This window comes from Ovis aries, chromosome 11, assembly GCF_016772045.2.
Source record: "Ovis aries strain OAR_USU_Benz2616 breed Rambouillet chromosome 11, ARS-UI_Ramb_v3.0, whole genome shotgun sequence".
Classification (NCBI taxonomy): Eukaryota; Metazoa; Chordata; class Mammalia; order Artiodactyla; family Bovidae; genus Ovis; species Ovis aries.
In genome coordinates, this window is record NC_056064.1 from 15,222,103 (window position 1) to 15,243,846 (window position 21,744).

Here is a 21,744-nt window from a genome sequence, read left to right on the forward strand (position 1 = left end):
AGGAGGTGAGATGGGGATCGGATGAAAGGGTGAGCCAGGCTGGGGTCTTGTAGGAAGCGCCTACCTCCCACCTCTGGCCTCTGCCCTCCAAGAGGGACCCCTCTCTGGTCCACCCTGAAAAGAGGCCAGGAGGTCATGGGTGGTGACCAGGGGCTGAGGCTGGACTCATGTCCACAGGGCCCTCTGGCTGGATGCCCTACTCCATGGAGAACCAGGTCATGTCTGGGGGCTCTGGTCACAGGAGCACCTCAAAGGGGCCCCATCTGCAGAAGGACATATGTCTGATGAGCACTTGGAACACAGCGAGTATTAAGGAAAGCTTTGCAGAATGAATGAAGGAAGGAAGCAATAAACAAAGCAGATCTCAGTCTAGGAAGCAAGACCTAGATTTCTAATCCAGAATGAAAGAAATGAGGCCCTGTTAGGGAGCAGGCTGCAGAACCAGGAAAGTTAGAATCAGAGGGGCTGCTGAATGCTCCCTGCAGCCCTGCCCAGAGAGAATCCCCGGGCAGGCACAGTCTCTCCTGGGGAAGCCCCTAGTCTGATGCGAGAGGCACAGCATTCTCTGGAGGTGCCCCAGAGTGATGATGGAACCCAGCTGTCTCCTGGGAGAGTCTGCAGTCTGGTGGGGGTGAGGGAAAGGAAGAGAAAGATGCTGCTGCCTAGGGGGAGCTCCCCGTCTAATGAGAGATGCACATGGGCAGCCTCCTGCCTCAGGGAGGAGGTGAGGCTGGGGCTCAGAGGCCATGCACCCCTTCCTGGGTTTGGAGCGGAGGAGCATGCATCTGGGTGCCTGGCAGCAAGGCGCTGGGAGCTGTGGCCAGGCAGGAGGGGAGCCATCAACATTCCGGTCAGGCAGCCAGTGGCTGAGTTATTATTATTTCTTTTTTTTTTTTTTGGAGCTACTTAGAGCAATTTACAGAAATCATTTAGGGGCCGTTTAGGGAGAAGAGAAAAGATGAAGACTTTTAAAGGCAGGGCCTGGGGATGGCTTTATGCAGATGGGTTTTTCAGGGATATGGAGAAGGAAGGAGAGTCTGGATTCTTAAAGGTGTGGGAAGGAGGGGAGGACTCCAGTCTGATAAATCTGGCTGGGAGCACTCCCCACCCCCATCTTGCCCCCGCCCTAGGCAGCAGCCAGGGACCGAGGAAAAGGGATGAGTGGGGAGGGTGCCTTGAGCAGAGACTCAGGAGGAGGTGGGAAGGGGGGTCACAGGTGGGTGAGCCAGCACTCTGCCTCAGTTTCCTCCTCTGTAATCAGGACACCTGCAGGTGTGAACGAACCACACGGGGACCAAGCTGAATGGGTGTGTCACTTCTAGGATATTGGGGCCCAGAGAAGGGGACCTGGGACCTAGAGCTGCAGACTCAGGAGATTAGGGCCCAAGGGGAGTGGGAGACAGTCTCTCCGCCTCCTCCCTTCTGAGACCCGAGCCCGTCACTTCCCCTCTCGAAGCTGCAGTTTCCTCATCCATCCACATGACGGGCATGTCAACCTCACAGGTGAGGCTTACCTGTGATAAGGTCGTAAAGTGTAGCCAGTTTTTCAACTGCCAGTGGCTCCAGGAGCCTTGGTCATGGTGGAGAACAGGGGGAAACTTCAGGGTTGAGGACCTCATTTCTTTCATCCTGGATTAGAAATCTAGGTCTAATACCTGCTCCTCGAGCCCACCCCCAAGATGGAGAACTCACACTTCTAGGTTGGACTAGGACAAAACTGGCCTTCCCCGAGCCGGGATCAGAGGCCTGATGGGGCTGCCTTGGGAATGCAGGGGTGTGGGTGTGTGTGTCCACACGCATGTGATATGGAAGAGGAGTGGGATCCTAGGGAGGGAGACGGAGGGAAAGTGAGAAAACCGGCCAATCATTTATCAAAGTCTTCCCTGCAGTTTATATTCAGGCTGCTTGTGATGTGATTATTGGCTATGGAATCTGGTTATGCCATGTAAACAGCATCCTGGCTGGCTCATCCCTTGGAAACGCCCCTGGAGAAGCGGAAGGTGGGGAGGGGGTGGTGCTCTGATCTGTGACCAATCAGTTTCCTCTAGTGGTGGCTGGCCCTGCTGACTCCTCAACCTCAAACACCCTCACGTAAAACCTCTGAAGACACTGGCTGGGAGAAGAGACCTGGGCCTCAGGTCTGGCTCTGCCACTTCTGACTGCTGTGTGTGTGGGGCTAAGATCAGTCCCCTCTCTGAACCTTAGTTTCCCCACCTTCCAAATAGGGATGTTTCCAGGACGAGAGATGCTGGAAGCTCCCATCTATCTCCCCCCGCCACTGAGCAGCCCCTGTGTGCCACAGTCTAGAGAGGATTTCAGGGTGCAAACCAGCTTCTAGTGCATCCAACAGGCGCTGATGGAGGGCCAGCTGCATGCAGGCACTGCCCACAGAGGTTCACACACTCTCTTCCCTTTGGCCAGTACTTCTGCAGGGAGGGGACTGATAGCATCTCCTGTCTATCCAGCCTCTAGGCAGTGCTTGGCACTCTACACACATCGGCTCATTGAATTCCCGTGATCTGAGATGCAGGTGGTATTTGCTGTTCTCCCACTTTACAGATAAGAAGCCTGAGGCTTAGGGAACAGAAGCAACTCCCTCTGGGTTGGTGGCAGAGTGGGAGTTCCTGGCTGCCTTGCTGTGGACTTTTCACTGCTGTAGCAGGTGGACAAAGGTCACCCCATGTGGCTGCTGGAACTCATCACACCAGATCACAGAGATTTTGGCACTGTTTGCATCTCTCTGAAGTCCAGGTTAGCCAGTCTCTGGTTGCCTTCGCCTCTCCCCGCTTACACTGGAGTTACTTGCATCCTCCACCCACATCAACCAGTAACCATATCTTCCTGCCACGTGACTGGTATTTGCCACAGTGCTAGGCATGGAGCAGATACTCAAACACCCACGCTGAGTCAACCTGAAGCTACTTTTTATTGAGCATGTACTACAAGCCAGGCTCCGCTCCAAGCACACTCCATGAATTAATTATTTGTTCATTACTACAATCCTATGAGGAAAGAACTCTTATTATCCCACTTTATAGGTGTGGAAACTAAGCCACGGTGTTGTAAAGTCATTTTCCTGAGACCTCAAAGCCAAGACACGGCAGCTGAATGTTTGACTGAAGGCAGGCAGGCGGGGGGGTGCTTCCCAGGTGGTGCTAGTAATCAAGAATTTGTCTGCAATGCAGGAGATGCAAGAGATGAGGGTTTGATCCCTGGGTCAGGAAGATCCCCTGTAGTAGGGAATGGCAACCCACTCCAGTATTCTTGCCTGGAAAACTCCATGGATAGAGAGGAGCCTGGCGGGCTTTAGTCCATGGGATCCCAAAGCATTGGACATGACTGAGTGAGCACAAGCAGGGGGAAAGAAATAAACATCACCCCTCTGGTCCCTGTCATCTGCTCAGTACCCGGATGTTTCTTCCTGGTGGTGCCCTGGGAAGAAACGCTGAGAGGAGGGGAAGGAGCAACCTTTCTGTTCATTCATTCCACACAATAGATGCTGAGCATCTCCTGTGGGTGAGGCGCCAGTCCAGGTGGTGGGAGTACAGCTGTGAACAGATGTTGCCCTGTTCTCGGGGGCTTCCATTCCAAGGGGAGTGGGTGTCAGTTATGAACAAGCAGAGACATAACTGTATAGTATGTCAGAACGAGGAAAATAGCGCAGGGTCGGGGCAGAGGAAGGGGTGAGCAGGGCTGTTTTATATAGAGGGTGGCCGGGGAGAGCCATTCTGATAAGATGCACTCGAGCACACACGTGAAAGAGGGAGGGGGTGGTGAGTCATGCTTCTGTGGGGCAAAAGGCCAGGTGGAGGGGTAGCAAGGACCTGGGGCTTGGTGCCTGGCATGGGTATGGACTGCAAAAGGGACAGTGCAGCTGGAGCTGAGGAGGGGAGAGGAAGATACAGTCAGAGAAGCATTGTCGGGGAAAGGGACAATCGAGTGGCCTTGTCTGCCCTGAGGGACTCAAGCTTTTACTCTCAGTGAGCTCAGGGGTTCTGAGCAGGAGGGTGACTTGATCAGACCTACGGTCTACAGGTCTACAGAATCTCCTGGTAGGAGGGGAAGGAGCTGAGAGCTGCTGCCTGCCTGAATGGGAGCCCCCAAGGCCAGCAGGCACCATGCCAGGGCTGGGGAGGAGCTGAGTGAGCTCCAGGCTGGGCAGGGAATCTCCGAGAAGGACCGCAGAGAGTCCCCAGGGCTCACAGGTCCCCAGAGCACTGAATCCTCACTCCCAAAATTACCTCTCAAGGGAAAGAAGGTGGTAGGGCCCTTGGGGATCACCCAGGCCTGCAACTTCCATGATGGCAGCCACTTGCCATGTGTGGCTACTGAGCAGCTGAAACGGGGCCAATTTGGAATTGTGATGAGCTGCTGATAGTGTAAAAGGCATGGGGGATTTCAAAGATGTAACACAAAGGGGAAAAAAAAAGAATGTAAAAATCTTTGCATATTGAAATGATCACCTTTTGAATATTTTGGTTGAAATATACTGTTAAAATTCATTTCACCTGTTTCTTTTTACTTTTTTATGTGATAACTAGAAAAATTGAAATTATATATGAGGCTTATGGTACATTTCTGTGGAACAGCACCGGCCCAGCATGGCAACCCTGGTCTCATGGGCAGGGAAGCTAAACTCCAAAAGGAGGAAAGGATTTGTCCAAAGGCAAGTAATTGGCTGAGAGAAACCGGAGGCAGAGGAAGAACCTGGTAGGACACTGGGGAGACCAGGGCCCGCTGGGTGGATCGGGACATTTGAGGACTCCTAAGGGTTCAAGATGAATTATAAATGGTTACAGAGACTGAGTTCTGACTATTTTCTCTTGTTATTCAATAACTAAGTTGTGTCTAACTCTTTGCAACCCCATGGACTGCAGCCTGCCAGACTCCTCTGTCCTTCACTGTCTCCCAGAATTCACTCAAATTCATGTCCATTGAGTCAGTGTTGCTATCTAACCGTCTCATCCTCTGTCACCCCCTTCTCCTTTTGCCTTCAATCTTCCCCAGCATCAGGGTCTTTTCCAGTGAGTAGTTGGCTCTTCACATTAGCTGTCCAAAATACTGGAGCTTCAGCTTCAGCATTAGTCCTTCTAATGAATATTCAGAGTTGATTTCCTTTAAGATTGACTGGTTGGCTCTCCTTGCAGTCCAAGGGACTCTCAAGAATCTTCTCTAGCACCACAATTCGAAAGCATCAGTTCTTTGGTGCTCAGCCTTCTTTATGTTCCAACACTCACATCTGTACATGACTAATGGAAAACCATAGCTTTGACTATATGGACCTTTGTCTCTGCTTCCAGGCCCCAACAACCGTACAGGATGCTTTTGTTTTTCTTCCCGTTTGCAGATGAGGAATCTTGAGACTGAAAAGCAGGAGGAGTCAGCTCTGGGATCGGGGTCTCCACAAGCTTTCAGGCTGCAGGAGGCACCAGAAGAAGAAGTTCAGGGGCCCCTGGGCTCTGTCAGAAACTTCTTACACCCCTAGATCTTATTTCTGGCAATGGCACCGGCTGCCTGCTGTGATGGTATACAGGCAGCTTTTACGCCCAGCTTGGGGCTGCTGTGAAGGAGATGCAAATATTGAGATGCTGTGGCCTTGAGGGCCAGGTACCACCTTGGCATTGCGTGGGCAGGGGCTAGCCGTTCCCAGGAAGACCTCCTCCACTCAGGGATGCAGAGGTCCCGAGAAGGTGGGGCGAGGCTGGAGACTGCTTTTCTAGGAAGGGAAGCCCCTCTGCTCTCTGGACTTTGGCTGCTAACATAATAATAATAAACAAAAAATTTGCAACTACTGAGCCACATGCTAGACTCCCCATTTGCCATCCAATGTGCTAAGTCACTTCAGTAGTGTCTGACTCTTTGTGATCCCATGGATTGTAGCCCGCCAGGCTCCTCTGTCTGTGGGATTCTCCAGGCAAGAATACTGGAGTGGGTTGCCATTTCCTTCTCCAGGGGATTGTCCCAATCCAGGGATCAATATCTTTTACTTTTCCTGCGTTGGCAGGTGGATTCTTTACCACTCACAGTAGCTGGGAAGCCCACCGTCCAGTCTCACAGAGGCAGAAACCAAGGAGTAGAAAAGAGGTCAGGCTGAAGCTAAGAGGTAGAGCCAGCTCTCAGATCCACCTCCCTGCTTCTCAGAGGGGGCCTTCTGCCATGTGGTGGCACCTCTGATGACTTCCAATGGTCATCCCCCATCCCAAGAGCCCTTACTCTCAGCCCCGGAGATCGGCTCCTGGAATACCTTCCTTAGCATTGCTACCATTTGCAAACTGCCCCCAGTCAAGTCACCGTTGTTTGAGTTCTGCTTTGATCAAGCCACTCCCTCGCTCCACAAAGCTCCACAGCTCCCTAGTGCTCCATGGAACACAGGGTCAAAGTTCTGAGAAATCTTAAGAGATCATCCAGGTAACCCTGCACTTAGCCCCCTGGCCTGCTGCTCCCTCACAGGCAGCTGCGGCTCTTCCCATGCTGGACTCAGAGCCGGTAAGCCGGGGACCACTTTTGTCCTATGTTTCTGTCTCCCTCAGGGTCTTGAATACACAGTGGGTGCTGACTGATTAGTCTTGAGAGGCAGGATTCCTGAACTTGGTAAAGCCATCTGCAGTGGCATCTCCTCCCTGAAGCCTCCTCTGATTTCTCCAGCAGATTCAAGGTTTCTCCCTTCACGCACTCTGTATCCCTTCCAGCACATCCGTGGCAGAATTTCATCACCGCCTGCACAGAAACGGCTCATCTCCTCGGGACACCACCTTAGAAGCTCCTCGTGGGACAGGCCTCGTCTTGTCTTCATTGTCGCATTTTGAACACAGTGCCTGGCAAGCGCTGATAATATCAGTAACAATAATACTGAGAACTATCATTTTCGGACATTCTGTGCCAGGGACTATTCTAAATATTTGACTTGGAATAATGACTCAATTGGAGAAGGCAATGGCACCCCACTCCAGTACTCTTGCCTGGAAAATCCCATGGATGGAGGAGCCTGGAAGGCTACAGTCCATGGGGTCGCTGAGGGTCAGACACGACTGAGCGACTTCACTTTCACTTTTCACTTTCATGCATTGGAGAAGGAAATGGCAACCCACTCCAGTGTTCTTGCCTGGAGAATCCCAGGGATGGGGGAGCCTGGTGGGCTGCCGTCTGTGGGGTCGCACAGAGTCGGACACGACTGAAGTGACTTACCAGCAATGACTCAATCATCACAATAGCCCTCTAAGCTGGATGTTTTTATAATCATTTTCAGATGAGGGAATCAGGCATAGTGGTTAAGCAACTGGCCCAAAAATCACAAGGGGTTGGACAAAGCCAGGCAGTTTGGTGTTAGAGCTCAGTACAGGGAGAGGGTGGGGGTGGAAAAAGAGAATTTTGAGTGTCAGGAGAAACCGGACAGCCGACTGCTGGCTCCAAGGGTGCCCAGCACAGGCCATGGCATGTATTAGGCACTCTGCTAGTAGTGAGTGACTGTGAAGGTAGCTAGATAGTCTGATAGCTGCTCAGACCCATGTGTGTGGTCAGCGGGGCTGGGTGGGGAAGGGCTTCCCAGACAGGGGGGTTGCAGCGAAGTGGAGAGCCCGGTCCTTTGTGCCAAGCAAGCCTGGCCCCTACCCCTGCTTCTCATCTGACCACTCCCTCCAGTTCCAGCCCCCTTTCCCCAGCATCAGGCCTCATGGAAGGAGCTGGTGGCTGGCAGTTTTTCTCTCACAGAGAATAGCCACAGAAAATTTGAGATCATTTCTCTGCTGTGTTGGCAGCTGAGAAAATGGCAAATTTTCCTATTTCCTATCCAAGAGTTTCTCCCTATTGGACAAAGGCCCCACATGCCTCTCTCTTCCCAGGGGAGGCAGGGCAGGGGAGAGTGTAGGTCAGCCCGGGGGCAGTTCACCGTGTTGGCTAAGAGGCGTGGGCTGCTGTGGTCTTGCAGCGGCAGGGGGCTGGACGTGGGAGGAGGAGGTGACCAACCAGACCCTGGCAGACATGCAACAGGGACAGGCAGAGGGGGTCAAAGCAACAGGTAATCTGGAGTCGCCCGTGGGACTTCTCAGAGATCTGGACAGACTGGGTTTGGCTGCAGCCCCAATTTACAGACAGGAGGCCTGAGCCCACAGAATAGGCCTGTATGGCCGCTGCCAATTTGGCCGGACGTGTCTGGAAGCCAGCCTTGTCAATCATTGGGTGGTCTCTGCCATAGCCTGCCCCCTGCACACCATGGTCCTGCCTCTGACAGGATGGCTGCAGGATGGCAGGAAAGACAGTCACAGCCAGGATGGTGAGGGGCAAGGGGTTATAAAGAGAGCAGAGGAAGGTCCCGGCTCTGCAAGCTTGCAGCTCCCAGCAGCTCAGGTCACTCCCGCTCCAAATCCAGCTATGTCTCCCCATTTCACTCAGCTTACCAGTTCATCTTCTCCCAAGGGCCTCCCCGCTCCCCTAACCTCCCTGCACCCTCCCCAGCCCACAACACCTCCCCTGTGCTCAGCCCCTCTGGCTCCTTGCTGTCTGCAATGGTACTTAGCCCTGCCCTAAGACGTGTCCCAGTGTGATATTCAGGCATTCGCTTAGTTTGTCCTCTTGCCTCGTTCATGTCTGCTTAATGACACTGAATCAAGTGATCATTCGTTTAAATACTGCACAACCCCTTCCCACAGACTCACACACACCGGAATCCCCAATTCCCATTCCCTACCTTTTTCTTATTTTCCTTGGTTCTCATTGCCTTCTAACACATCATATAATTCATTTATCGTATGTGTTTATTACTTGGGTTTCCCTTGTGGCTCAGCTGGTAAAGAATCTGCCTGCGATGCGGGAGACCTGGGTTCAATCCCTGGGTTGGGAAGATCCCCTGAAGAAGGGAAAGGCTACCCACAACTCCAGTATCTTGGCCTGGGAATTCCATGAACTGTACAGTCCATGGGGTCACAAAGAGTCGGACACGACTGAGCGACTCACACTTTCACATGTATTACTTACTATCTGCCTCCCTTCCACCTGCACAGGAATAAGGCTCCAGGAGTACAGGACTTTTTGCTATATTCATGGATTAAGACCAAGTACCTAGAAGAGTAGCCACTAGCTGAATACTTGCTGAGAGACAAGGAAGAGGTCTCTACCACATGTATTTGAGTGACTGACTCTATGTTCATTGACTCATCTGACAAACCGTTAAATGCCTACTTTATTCCTAACATCTTGATAGACCCCAGGGGATACAGCAGCAGGCAAGTGGTCTGTATCTTCCAGGTCCATCCAAGTTTACAGCCAGCAGGGAGGCTAGGCTGTGCAGTTTACAAAGAAGGCAAAGCGGAAGGGTGGCAGGGGATGGTGGGTGTGTGTTCAACTCAGAATCTGGCGGGCTTCCGGGAGGAAGTGTGGATACACTCGGGCCTGAAGGCTAAGTAGGAGATGGGGTGGGAGAGTGTCCTGGTCAGAGGGAACAGGATGTACAGAGCTCTGACATAAAAAAGAATGTGACTCATTTAAAGGACTGGTGAGCTGAGTGGGGTGGGATAGGTGGGCCTCACTCAGGTATGTGGGCATGTGGCTGTCGGTCCCTGTCTGGGCTGATTCCCTGTATGCATGAAACACAGAGGTAGGGCAAGAAGACCTCCATATTCAGGGTCAGAAAACCTGACGGCAAGAACTGGTGTGGCCAGGACTCCGTTGGGCCTCAGCTTTGCCCTCTGTAAAATAGGATCATAGTTGCTGCCTTTACCTGGCGGCTGCTGGGAGAATCAAATGAGATCGCAAAGCTAAACTCCAAAGGACTGTTGGGACCCTCAAGCGTCTGGGTGAGTGCCCGTGACTGTGGGTGCGCGTTTGAGCGCATTGCACTGCCAGCTCCCACCGACACCGTTCTCCTGCTGTGACAAGTGTGCGGCATCATCTGTCCCAAGATGCCAAAAATACACTTGCTTCTGGCCCCAAGCCAGGCTCCTCAACAGTCCTGGAGGCTGGGGGGAAGGAGAAGGGAGGCCTGCAGAGTGGGGTCCTACAACTGCTGGGCCAACGAGGCCATCTTGTTTCTCACCATCGGACCCCCAACGTGCAGGAGGACAAAGGCCACCCTTGAGGGCTGGGGCAGTGCCTCTCCTGTCATACGGGGGCCTCCCTCATCAGACTGGGGCCTCCCTCATCAGACTGGGGCCTCCCTCATCAGACTGGGGCCTCTCTGAAGATGAGACTGCCTCCCTTGCCATCGGAGGCACTCCCCGTGGGCAGGAATCATTTCCCCTCTTCCCCCAGAATAGCAGTGAGGCTGTCACTCAATGTGACTCTGGCTGATTCTGTTTAAGGGCTGACCACCTCTGGGGTGGTGTCCCTGGGAAGGAGGTCAGGCTTAAGGGTGCCCTGGCTGCCTGTTCTCTCCCAGAGTGAGGGGCCCGTCCTATAGGGTCTGATGATGTTCAGACCTGGATCCTTGGATGAGATGCCTCTGAGAACCTGGACCATTTTGAGCATCATCCTCTACCCAGGTGACTCTCCTAGCCCCAAGGATCCTAAATGGTGGGCTCAGGAAACAGACACAAACTGAGAAATTCCTCCAGCAAGCACACAGCCTGCCCACTGCCCTACAGCTGGAATGGCCCAGGAAGTCACACAAGAGAAGAGAGTAACCAGTTGTCCACCCTCATGGGCCAAACAAAGTGTGGGGGAGAATGAAGCAGAAAGGACTCAAGTTTGAGAAAAAGCAGAACTTTGCAAAAGCAGATAATTATCTAGATAATTTGGACAAAAATTTTTTTTCTTCAATTACCTTTTCTATCTTTTTTTTTTTTGCACTGAATTATTCATCCTTGCATTCATTCATTTGTGTAACAAGCATTGAATAATCCAGGTAATTGCTTCCATTTTCCACTTCATCCTGCTGGGTTGTCTGCCAGCCAGCAGGGCCTGGGGTGGAGGTGTGGGAAGGCGGAGCTGGGAGGTGGTGGTGGATCAGAAAGGGGTGAACACATCAGAGGAAAGGAGATAATGACTTCTGGACCCTCAGCTTGTCTCCCACGAGGCCACATCTGTCTTAGGGCACCCTTCCCCACCCTGGCAGCCTCGTGATCCTCTGGAGATGGATGCGGTAGCTGACAGAGCGTTGGCACTCCCTGATACACTGCCCCATCCTTGGGAACTGCTGGAGTATGGCATCGCCAGCTGAATTGATGATAAGGAGGCCCACTTTTCGTTTAAAGAGACAGAATAGGAAATTAGAAAAAAAAATTATTTTCCAAAAAAAAAAAAAAACCCCACAACTGATTCATTAATCTCTTATTAAAATTCTGTGCTGAGCACTGGCAAAGAAGTAAAGAAGACCTGGGGAGGGGACAGAGAGGAAGAGTCGTATCGAGTCATTAGCATCCGTGGCTGGTCTCCAAGGATGGGCAGACCAGGGAGGTGACCAGAGGCTTCTCCGTGGCACAGCCTATGAACTGGAAGGGGGCAGGCTGGGCATCACCCGCTCTCACTTGGCAGAGGAGAAAAACAAGACTTGGAGAGGGAGGGACTGTTCTGTGGCACACAGCAGGTGATGACCAAGTCCAGATTTGAAGCCCTATCTGTTGGATCCTGGGGACTCTGATTCCAGACTGCCTCAAACATCAGAATCAGAGTCTTTTTTCTCCTCTCCCCAACTGGACTTCAAGTTCATGAAAAGGAGTTGACGACTAGGTTTTGAGCCCATCCACGTGCCCTCTGGAGTACTTGGCAAGGTTTGTTAACACTACTGGTGATTGATTATCTTGACTGTGTGGGACCCGAGGCTAGCTTGAGGCCGGAAGTGTATCTTTGCACGAAGCCGAAGCCGCAGACAGAGGGTCCGACAGAGGAGGTGGAACCTCTGCCGCGGGGCCAGGAGCAGACTGCCAGTCTCAAAAGCTGGACTCCGGTGCTAGTTCTGCTTCCAGAATGAACTGGCAGGATGACCTTGGCCGGTCCTTCCCTGAGTGTCCATTTCCACCTCCACACGAGGGCTGGATTGAAGCGTCTGTGATCTCTTTTAGTTTCAGGGTTGTGAATGGACATCACTGTGGGCAGGGCAACAAAGAGAGACCCCTCTCCCCCGGTCACTCCATCCCTCTGCCCTGGTGCCTCTCTGGGTCTCAGTCTGTAACATCACATGTACTTACGACTGATCTCAGGCTTGGGGGATCTTGGGGTTTCAGACAGGCCCCCACTGAGGACCTAGGAGACACCCAGGTCCTGCCCTGGTATTCCAAAGTGGCCTTACCTCCCGCAAGGAAGCATTGAGCTATCTTCAGAATGGATTCCAATAAAGCTCATTTTCTGCCACCAAGTTTATAACACATCCCCACCTACTGGTCTTAAACATTAACAAGGGTGTGTTGTGTAGGGCTCCATGTGGCCTGGAAGATGGGTGTGTGTGTTGGGGGGTGCGGGGGAAGCATCATTTCTCACTTCCAGCAGCGAAGGAGCCTCCCAAGGCCAGCAGTGACCCTGTCCTCCTGCCATGTCCTTCCTGCATCTCCAAAGGAGCCCAGAGCTTGGGTGATCAGTGGGGTGGGGAGAGCACAGGCCTAGAAGAGAAGCCAGGCTGGTGACCACAAAGGTGAGGACACAGACACTTGAGCGCACGTACTCGGAGCATCATGAGACATTACCTTCACGTCTGTGTTATGTAACATGTCACCCCAGACACGTGTATCCTGTGTATGCCACTTAAGGGGTGTGGTACAGCCGTGGCCCACCCTCTTGCTCTCTTCCTGGTGTCTCTGTCCCTTCCTTCTGCCCTCTTATGCTCCACACCCCAGAGCTCCCTTCTCAATTAATACTGTGAGGGCCCCACAATAGAGTTGTCTTCCAGCACCATTCATCTCTTCTGAGTGCCTACTATGTGTCAAGAACTGGAGAGTGGGGCAAAAACAAGACATGGCTCCTGTCCCAAATGCAGGTATGTGGGGATCTGGAGGGGTCCATATATAAATATTACTGTAAATATGCCCACGCATACCTTTCACACACACACTGCTGTCCCTGAGGAGTGCTGAGAAGGCAGCATGAGGGGCCGAAGCCGCACCAGAAAGAGACCAATTATTTCTGTTGGGGGTTTGATGCTGCTGCTGAGAAGCCAAGGAGTAATCTAGGCAGACTCCCTGGAGGAGGTGACATTTCAGCTGGGCTTTGAAGGCAACGTAAGGATTTCTGGAGGCAAGGTATTCCAGATGGAGAGGGGCTGGTGGGTGCAAAAGCAGAAAGGCAGAAAGGTGAGAAGAATGATATCTCATAAGATGCACGGAGGATGAAGAGAGGACAGTACCACAGAAGTGAAGATGTAAATTGAGACATAAACAGAAAAGGCTTTGTATATTAAGAAAGCAAAGGGTATATCCTTGATCGCACAGGGAGTGGGGAACCAGTGAGGGCTACTCAGTGGGAAGCTGACATAATCAGTCCTTGAATAGGTTAAACCACCACCAGGCCTCACTGAACTCCTATCCAAACTAAAAATGGAGCAGAAGGCCTCCCCAGAGACCAGATGCAGGGAAGTGGCCTTTTCAGACAGCTTCTGGCAGAAGCCTTGCTGGTGATAGCAGCATCAGGACTGCCATCCCCGGGCCGAGCTGGGCCCTGAAAGGTAGCAGGACTCTGTTCCCAGACGCCATTGGCCCAGGAGTCTTGACAGACAGTGAGGAGGGATGGGCCAGAGGCCACACTGCTTGGGAAAGATGGGGAACATGAGGGAGGCAGCCCAAGGTCACCCCACCCGATGGCGCCAGAGTCAGAAACCCAGGCTATTTGGCTCCCAGTCTGGCTGTGTGGTCAGAGCCCTGCGGCCTCAGGAGCCTGCCGGGCATGAAAGGCTACAATTGCACCCCCACCTCCATCCCAGCATCCTCGAAGAGCCCAGAACCCAAGGAAGAGTGAGCTTGAAATGAGACTAAATCCATGTATCCTTTTCCTGATAGAGGCATGCTTCCAGTGGGTGGGTGTTAGGTATCCCTGAAGAAGGAAGGCCCAGGGGAGATGATATTTTGGGGGGAGGAACTTCTTTGGCCTTATCCATCTGGGGGTGGTTCCCAAGCTTTGAACATCTGCTGGTACCTTCCCCTAGGGAAGTGGAGACTGAGGCATGGGATGGGGATTCAGGGAAGAAACTTGGAAAGGGAGACATAAAACCAGGAGGGGGAAATGCCTGCTCGATGGGGGCGGGGGGACCCTGCTCCATCTCCTCAAACTGCTTCCTTCTGACCACCCGTCTAGGGTCTCCCTGGTGGCAGTGGGAAAGAACCCACCTGCCAAGGCAGGACGCTAGGGTTTGATCCCCGGGTTGGGAAGATGCCCTGGAGAAGGAAGTGGGAACCCACTGCCGTATTCTTTTCTTTTTTTAGCAAAATGTGTCCACGTTACAGTTTTCTCTTTTTTAAAATCTATTTTCAGTTGAAGGATAATTACAATACTGTGATAGTTTCTGCCGTACATCAACACGGATCAGCCACAGGTATATATATGTCCCCTCCCTCTTGAGCCTTGCGCCCCATCTCCCACTCCCTCCCACCCCTCTAGGTTGTCACAGAGCCCAGGTTTGAGTTCCCTGAGTCTCACAGCAAGTTTCCCCTGGCTATCTATCTTACATATGTTAGTGTGTATGTTTCCACTCCAGTATTCTTGCCTGGAGAATCCCAAGGGCAGAGGAGCCTGGCAGGCTACAGTCCATGGGGTTGCGAAGAGTCGGACATGACTTAGCGACTGGACAACAACAAATCACCTGTCCACCCAGGGCCCCAAGTGTCCTGGGCACTGTGCTAAGCCCTGGCGGTGTGGGGGACAGAGCAGAAAAAGGCCACCACCTGCCTGCACTGCTCAGAACTAACTGAGCACAGAGAAGACACCGATATCCAAGGAGAAGGCAAGGTAGATAGATTTACTCCAAGAGAAGCAAAGCCAGGACACCGAGGCCCTACTGGAGCTGGGTTTTAGGAAGCAGGTGAGATTCTAGCCGGTGAGGGAGGCCAAAGGATCCTTAATAGGAGGCTCAGAGGTAGGAGGGTGCACGGTGGGAACCTATTGAGAATGTCTGAGCTGCTTGGAGGTGGGACCCTCGCTTGGCTTTTGGAAGGGAATTCTGGTAGCAAGACACAGGGGGTGGGGGCAGAACCATGCCTAGACCCAGCCTTGAGCTGTGTTTCCTTCCTACTGCACCCCAAAGGCCCTGGGAACGGGCCACAAGCACAGCCCCTGCGGGTCCAGTGCTCAGGCATCCAGAGGCTCCCCTCCCCAGCTCCCCCACAACCCGCAGTCTTACATGCAGAGCCCCGGATTTCTTGTTCCCAGCTCCGTTCCCCCAACCCATTCTTCTGATAAAGCACCGAGGTTGGCTGTTCTTGGTGAAATGAACGCAAAATAGCCCCCCACCCTGAGCCACCCCCTTCCCCTGAAGCCGGGGAGAATCAGTCTACTAGTAGAGGGAAGTCGACCGTCCCCCACCCACTCCTAGCCTCAGGACCCTAGATTCCCAGAGCCTATTCCTGGTTTTCTTTCAGGGTAAGAGAGGCCGCCGGTTAGAGACCTTGACCGCGCTCACGGCCCGCCTGGTCAGGTTCCTAAGAACCCGGTCGACGTGGGCAAAAGCTGAGCGTGGCACATGGATTTTCCTCCGCCCATGCGGAGAGCCCTCTGCCCCCTCTATCCTAGCCCCCCTCCAGGCTGGCCAGGCTCACCCCTCGGTGTGGGGCAACCAGGTCCCCCACCCCCTTGAGGGTTGGCTAAGGGTGTCCCAGCTCCGCTCGTCTCCCGCTGGGAGGGGTCGGAGGCTCTCTTTCTTCATTCTTCCTCCCCACCCCCAGCTCTCTCCCTCCCCGCTCGGTCAGCGCCCCCGGCCCCCTGGAGCGCCTCCAGCTTGCGTAAGGCCCGCTGCAGCCTCCTTCCGTCGGATCTGAGTTCCCACTCCGGGGCTGGGGGTGCTGTTCCGCGACCCTCGGGCCCCCATCCGTATCCCTGCTGTCCCACTGCCAAAGCGCGCCAACCCCGGCTCCTCCCTCTCCCACCCGCTTTACCGCGGAGCCCGAGGCGAGCCTGGGGAGCAGACGCAACAGATTGCAGAACCCGAGCGAGAGAGAGAACACGGAGCCCGCTCCCTCCGCTGGCCGCCCCGGCCTGCGCCCGCGGCCCAGACCCCCGCCCTCCGGCTGGGCTCAGCCGGCCATTTAGATGCAGCTCACAGGACGGCGGGCGGGCGAGTCGCCGCGGCTCCCCGGGCCCCTGTCAGTCCACTCCCCTTCTCCAACACCGCCGCAGGGAGCGAGGCAGTGGGCGGCGCGGCAGTGGCGGGCTAGACACGATCCCCGCGGACCCCAGCAGCTCCCCGGGGCCCCGCCGGTTGCCAGGTTGGGAGCGACAGGAGGGGTGGCCCGGACGCGATCCGCCGGATCCCTCGGGTCCCTTTAGATTTCCGTGGGTGGACACGCCCCCAAGACTCCCGGGTTTGGACCTTTCTTTCTAATCCGGGGAGGGTTGAAGGGATACCCCCCCACCCTCCCGCCCTTTTCCGGGGCCGTATTCGGCTCCCCAGGGCGGGGCTCGCAGCCAAAGGGTTTGCGGGGGCTAGAGGTAACTCGAGCTGCAGCCCGAGATGCTAAGCCGGGAGCGGCGGCTGCGAGTCCAGGGGGTGGGGGTTCGTCTTCTCCAGGCTCCTGTCTGCCGGCTCCAGCGGTACCCGCCGCATCTTCACTCCCGAGTCCGCGCCGCGACACTTACCGTGGGCGAGCAGCGCCGAGAGGCAGAGCAGGGCGGCGCCGCCGCGGCCCGGCATCCCTGGGGCCATGGCCGGCCGAGGAGGGGGCGGCAGGGGGCAGCGGTCGACGACGACTTGGTCCCAGGCTGGGCTCGTTCACATCCAACTTCAGGTGGCCGTGGGCGCCCGGCTGTCTCTGCTGAGGCTCCGGGGGCCAGGGAGTGCAATTTGGGGGCACTTTGAGGGGAGGGGGCGTCCCAGGCGCCGCCGGCTACACCCTCAGAACTGGTGGGGGCGCCGCTCGGGGCGGGAGGAGCCTCTAACTCCCCCCGTCTGGTGCCCCCTGCAGGATCAGTGCGGCTAGTAGAGGGGGGAGTCGCACGTGCGGTCCCCGGGCCGGGTGGCCACTAGCGTCTCGCAGGCTTGCCTAAAGCCCAGTGTCCGTTTCCCCAGCCCCGCGGCCCAGCTCGAATCCGAACTCGCTGGAGGGTGTAGATTTCCAAAGCAAGCCCCAGTTTCTTCGGCTTCGGTAGTAACCCCACATGGATAGCGCGGCTTTCTTCCTCCCGAACAGCCTGCAACAGCAGCAGGAGCTCCAGCATAAAAATCCCAGGTTAGGCGCAAATGAATAATTTCTTTCGCAATGAAAGAGAAAATCCAAGCAACTTTAATCCATCTAGAGAAGGAAAAGTTTCCGTGCAGTGCTGAGACCGGCAACGCGGGTCGCCACGACCCTAGACAACGCCCGCACCGAGGGCCCCGGGGTGGGCGGCCAGTGGCTGGTCCCCTCGCCGAGCTCCCTTGCTTGGCTCGCTCTCCAGTCTCGACTAGGGCCCGGGCTCCAAACGGGCAGGCTCAGCGCCGCCTGCCCGGGCAGCGGCACCGCGGCTGGGGCGAGGGTGGGGCGGCCGGAACGAGCTGCCCCATGAAGATGGGGTTTGGAGAAGCTACTGAGCGGGAAGGCGGGCTACATCGCCCGAGCCTAGCCTTTCCTGCCCGGGCGCCGACTCCAGCCTCCTGGCCGCGAGAGTAGTGGGATGGAGAGGGGTTCGGTCAGCCCGCGGCAACCCCGGGAAGCCTCCCTCTCCTCCCGGGTCTCGCTGTCTCAGCCGAGGGGCGCGCTGCTCCGCCGCGCTCCTCGCCTTCCCCGCGGGAGCCTGCACAAACCTTGAACTTTTCCGGGGTTCAGAGTCTTCGACGCCTCCTTCTCCCCGCCGCCCCCGCCCTGCCCCCGGACGCCCGAGGTCTCGGTGCAGCCGGGCATTCGCTCGTGCTCTCTCTTCCTCTCGCGGAGTCAGTTTGGGTGAGCGGAGCGCCGCGCCAGCCTGGGCTGCGGGCGGCGAGACCCGGGCGCCACGCCAGGGGCCGGGGCACCGGGCACCGGCGCAGCCCGCGGCCGGGGAGGCGGCAGCTGGTGCCTACCGGGCCAAGCGGAGAGGAGGTGCCGGCAGGAGGGCCGGCTCCCCATGGACGAATGTGGGGGGGGGAGAAGAAAAATCAAGGAGCAAAAAGGAAGAGGAGGTGGGGGTGGGGGGCACAGTTGCACGAAGCAGCCGCCGCCGCCGCCGCCGCCACCTCCTCGGAGATCGCGCCGGCTGCTCCGCCGTAAACGACTTGAGAGAGACACACACGCTAGCGCTCGCCCGCCCTCCCCCCCCGTCCGGGATCGAGCGCCCACCCCGGCGGCGGCAGCGGGCGCCGAGCCGGGCGCGCTCGCTCTGCTGCCCTCCCCTCCCAGATTCCCCGTGGTCACGTGGCCTCGGAGCGCGCGGCCCACGACTCGCGCGCCACGGAGACCCCCCCTCCCCCGCCCGGACTCCCCCTCCCCAGTCCACGTGTCCATTCCGCATTCCCAGCCTGGGGGCGCGCGCGGTTCCTTAATGAGACTTGGGCGAGGGCCGACCTCGCGATTCCGCGAGCCCCTATTTTTTTCCTCCCCAGTGTAGGCTAGCGCTGGGGCCCGAGTGGGGCCCGCCTGCCGGCTGCGGCGGCCGCGTTTCGCCCCGGGTAGACGCCAACCGCAGCCTCCCGCTGTCCCTTTTCAAAGGATGCTCGCTCTTCGCCGGGCGTCAGAGCCGTTTTGCAGCCTCTCGGCCAGAGGCGCGGGGCGAGGGTACCCTATCCACACCCCCAGAGTCTGGCTGTGGGGTCTCTCCAGAGCTCCGGATGGCAATCAGCCTGGCCGCGCCCAGCTTCGTTTGGGGATGGGGTCTGGGGCGCCGGGCCCCGGAAAACCTCTAGGTTGCTGGGGATGGAGGGGGCGCGGAGAGGAGGGAATGTGCCTTCCCACAAGTTGTTTTGCAAACCTTTAAAGGGACGTGGCGTGGGGGTGGGGAACTGCCATCCTGCACACTCACCCAGGCACCTGCTGATGGTGGGTGGGGAGGGGGGCTGGGGTGGCGTTCTCTCCCACCGTCAGGCCCGTTCCATTAGAGCGCAACCCAGATCAGACCAGACAAGTCAACCGTCAGCTGTCAGCCAGGCATCGGATCAATAGAAATGATTTTACAGCCTCGTTGGGTATCAAGCCCCAACACTCCAAGGACTGGGTCTCAATCCCACTCTAATTTGGAGGAAGAGGGTCTTTAGTCCTATGGGCATAGCTCTTTTGGGGGTGGGCCGGTGGTGTATGGACTTTTAGGGTCACCCCCCCCAAACTTCTTCACCCATCCAGACTGAGAATGTGGGTAGAGGCAGGTCAGAGCAAGGCCCCCTGGGGTGCTTCCTCTCTGTCCCTCAGTCTGCTTGACTGGTCCTAGATCTCCGACATGGTGAGTTTCCTTTTCATCTAGAAAAGTGACATCTCCTGTTTGGAAAATAGGCTTGTATCATTCTCAGAAGCCTCCCTCCTCCCAGCCTGCTGGCTGTGGCTCCTCAGCTTGGTACTGGGGCCTGCAGAGAGCGGCTCCGCACCGCCCCCCCAACACCCAACATCTGTCTGGAGCTCCGAGGTGCAGCCTAGGGCCGGCTGGCCTGGCCCTTGGAGGCCCTGGGGATGGAAGGTGCTGGAGTCGTCAAGGCAGACGATTCTCATTAGGCCCCTAATGCCTGCTGGCAATTAATGTCACCCAAGGGCTTATTAACCATCCCACTGAGAGGCAAGCCAGCAATCAGGCTCTGTGTGGGAGAAAGGGGGAAACAAACTGCCTCCTGAGACCCTGCTGGGGTAGAGGAACTGGGGGGTAGGGAGGTCTCCCACCTCTGCCCACCTCCCCTTAAGGAAGGGGCCCAGTCCAGAGGACAGATACATTTGCTTTTCTGAGCTGAGGACCCACTTTCCCCAGGATGTGGATCAGCAACCTCAGCCCACTCTCCTGGCCTCCTCTGGAGACTGGGCACTGAGCTCGGTATTCTGGTTCTTCTCTCCACTCCCTGCCACCTACAGCCCTTCGGTAACAAGAAGCTCGTCTTCCTTGGCCCGCTCAGTTTCCCCTCCTCCCTCCTTCCCTCCCTCTGTCCCTACAAGAGATGGTACATATTTATGATGTCAAGCCCCTGCTCAAAACAGTGAGCAAGACAGACCTAGCCTGTCCTCATGGAACTTCCATTCTGGGGGTGGGGGGAAGGCAGACACTAAGCATGGGATTGATTACAGCTGTGATAAGATATGCTGCATAAAAATGTGAGCATCTCTTGCTCATCTTACGGAGAAGACTGAGGCCCAGAGTGAGGAAGTGTTGTGGGGAGGCAACTCGCTGTCATCAGAGAATGTAGCTTCGGCCTCAGGCTCTCCCAGTTACTTTCTATGTGGATCCACCTTCATGGGCCCAGGAATGGTCCCAGCCTCCTGCCAGGCACCTGGGCTGAGGGTGGGCCCGGTGCCTGCATGGATGCCCACCAGGGACCCACACAGAATCTGGCCCCCACTTCCTCTTCTGCCTGGCTTGCCACCGTGGTGGACCTAATGACATCTGTCCCTGTTTTTCAGGACTCCTGCCCATAGAAGAGGACTTCCCAGGTGGCACTAGTGGTAAAGAGCCTGCCTGCCAATACAGGTAGCCATAACAGACGTGGGTCCCATCCCTGGGCTTGTAAGATCCCCTGGAGGAAGGCACAACAACCCACTCCAGTATTCATGCCTGGAGAATCCCATGGACAGAGGAGCCAGGCAGGCGGGCTAAGGTCCATAGGGTCACAAAGAGTCCAAAGCGACTTAGCGTGCATGCATGCCCATAGAGGAAGATAGGACGGGCCAGTGTGGGCCTGAGGGAGCTCACCATTTGCGCCGGGCTCCTGGGATCCCCCTGGAATCCTAGTCTGGCTCAGCTGGGGAGGAGCTCAGGGATTTTCTAAGCTAGCTCTCTCATTTTACAGCGGCAAATACCTTCATTTTCTTAAATACCTTGACTTTTTTTTTTTATTGAGCTCTAAATTGTGTGTGCAGCATTGTGCTAGGTAGCAGAGTATATAGGTTGAATAGACAGACAAGACCCCGGTGGGGAAGTTCAAGGGCTTAATTCCACAAACCCATATTGAACGCTGAGTCCTATTAATAGCTAACATTTACTGAGTGCTTTTTACGTGTCTGGTGGCTCAGATAGTAAAGAAGCTGCTTGCAATGCAGGAGACCTGTGTTCAATCCCTGGATCGGGAAGATTCCCTGGAGAAGGAAATGGCAACCCACTCCAGTATTCTTGCCTGGAGAACTCTATGGACAGAGGAGCCTGGTGGGCTACAGTCCATAGGGTCCCAAAGAGTTGGACATGACTAAAGGACTAACACTTTCACTTTCACTTTTTACTTGCCAGGCACTGTGCTGGGCATTTTGCATGTATTATCTGGACCTTGTTAAGTAGATACTACTACTGTTCTTACTGCTGTTTTTCAGATGAGAAAGCTGAGATTCAGAACAGGTAAGTTTCTTGCCTAAGGTCACACAGCTGGAAAGTAGCTGAGCCACAGCTCAGGTATGTAACCCACTGAATCACTGTACTATGAGGTGCAAGATCCCAGGATTACATAGATGACAAAGCTACCACTCCTGGCTTGAGGGGCTACAGTGAGTAGCCCTCCTCTGTGACTCCAGCATCCACCAGTCATTCAGTGTGGGGAGGGGGCAGTGCTGT

At 55.5% G+C, this 21,744-nt stretch overlaps 1 protein-coding gene across 1 annotated transcript in view; it reads right to left on the reverse strand.

Moving 5' to 3' along the window:
• The window catches only part of TMEM132E (transmembrane protein 132E), a 57,814-nt gene extending 41,046 nt beyond the window's left edge, over positions 1-16,768 (reverse strand). The window contains exon 1 of the mRNA XM_060395086.1: positions 16,702-16,768. Within this exon, the coding sequence (XP_060251069.1) occupies positions 16,702-16,768 (67 nt within the window). The remainder of the gene's footprint in view (positions 1-16,701) is intronic.
• Positions 16,769-21,744: the final 4,976 nt, after the last annotated feature.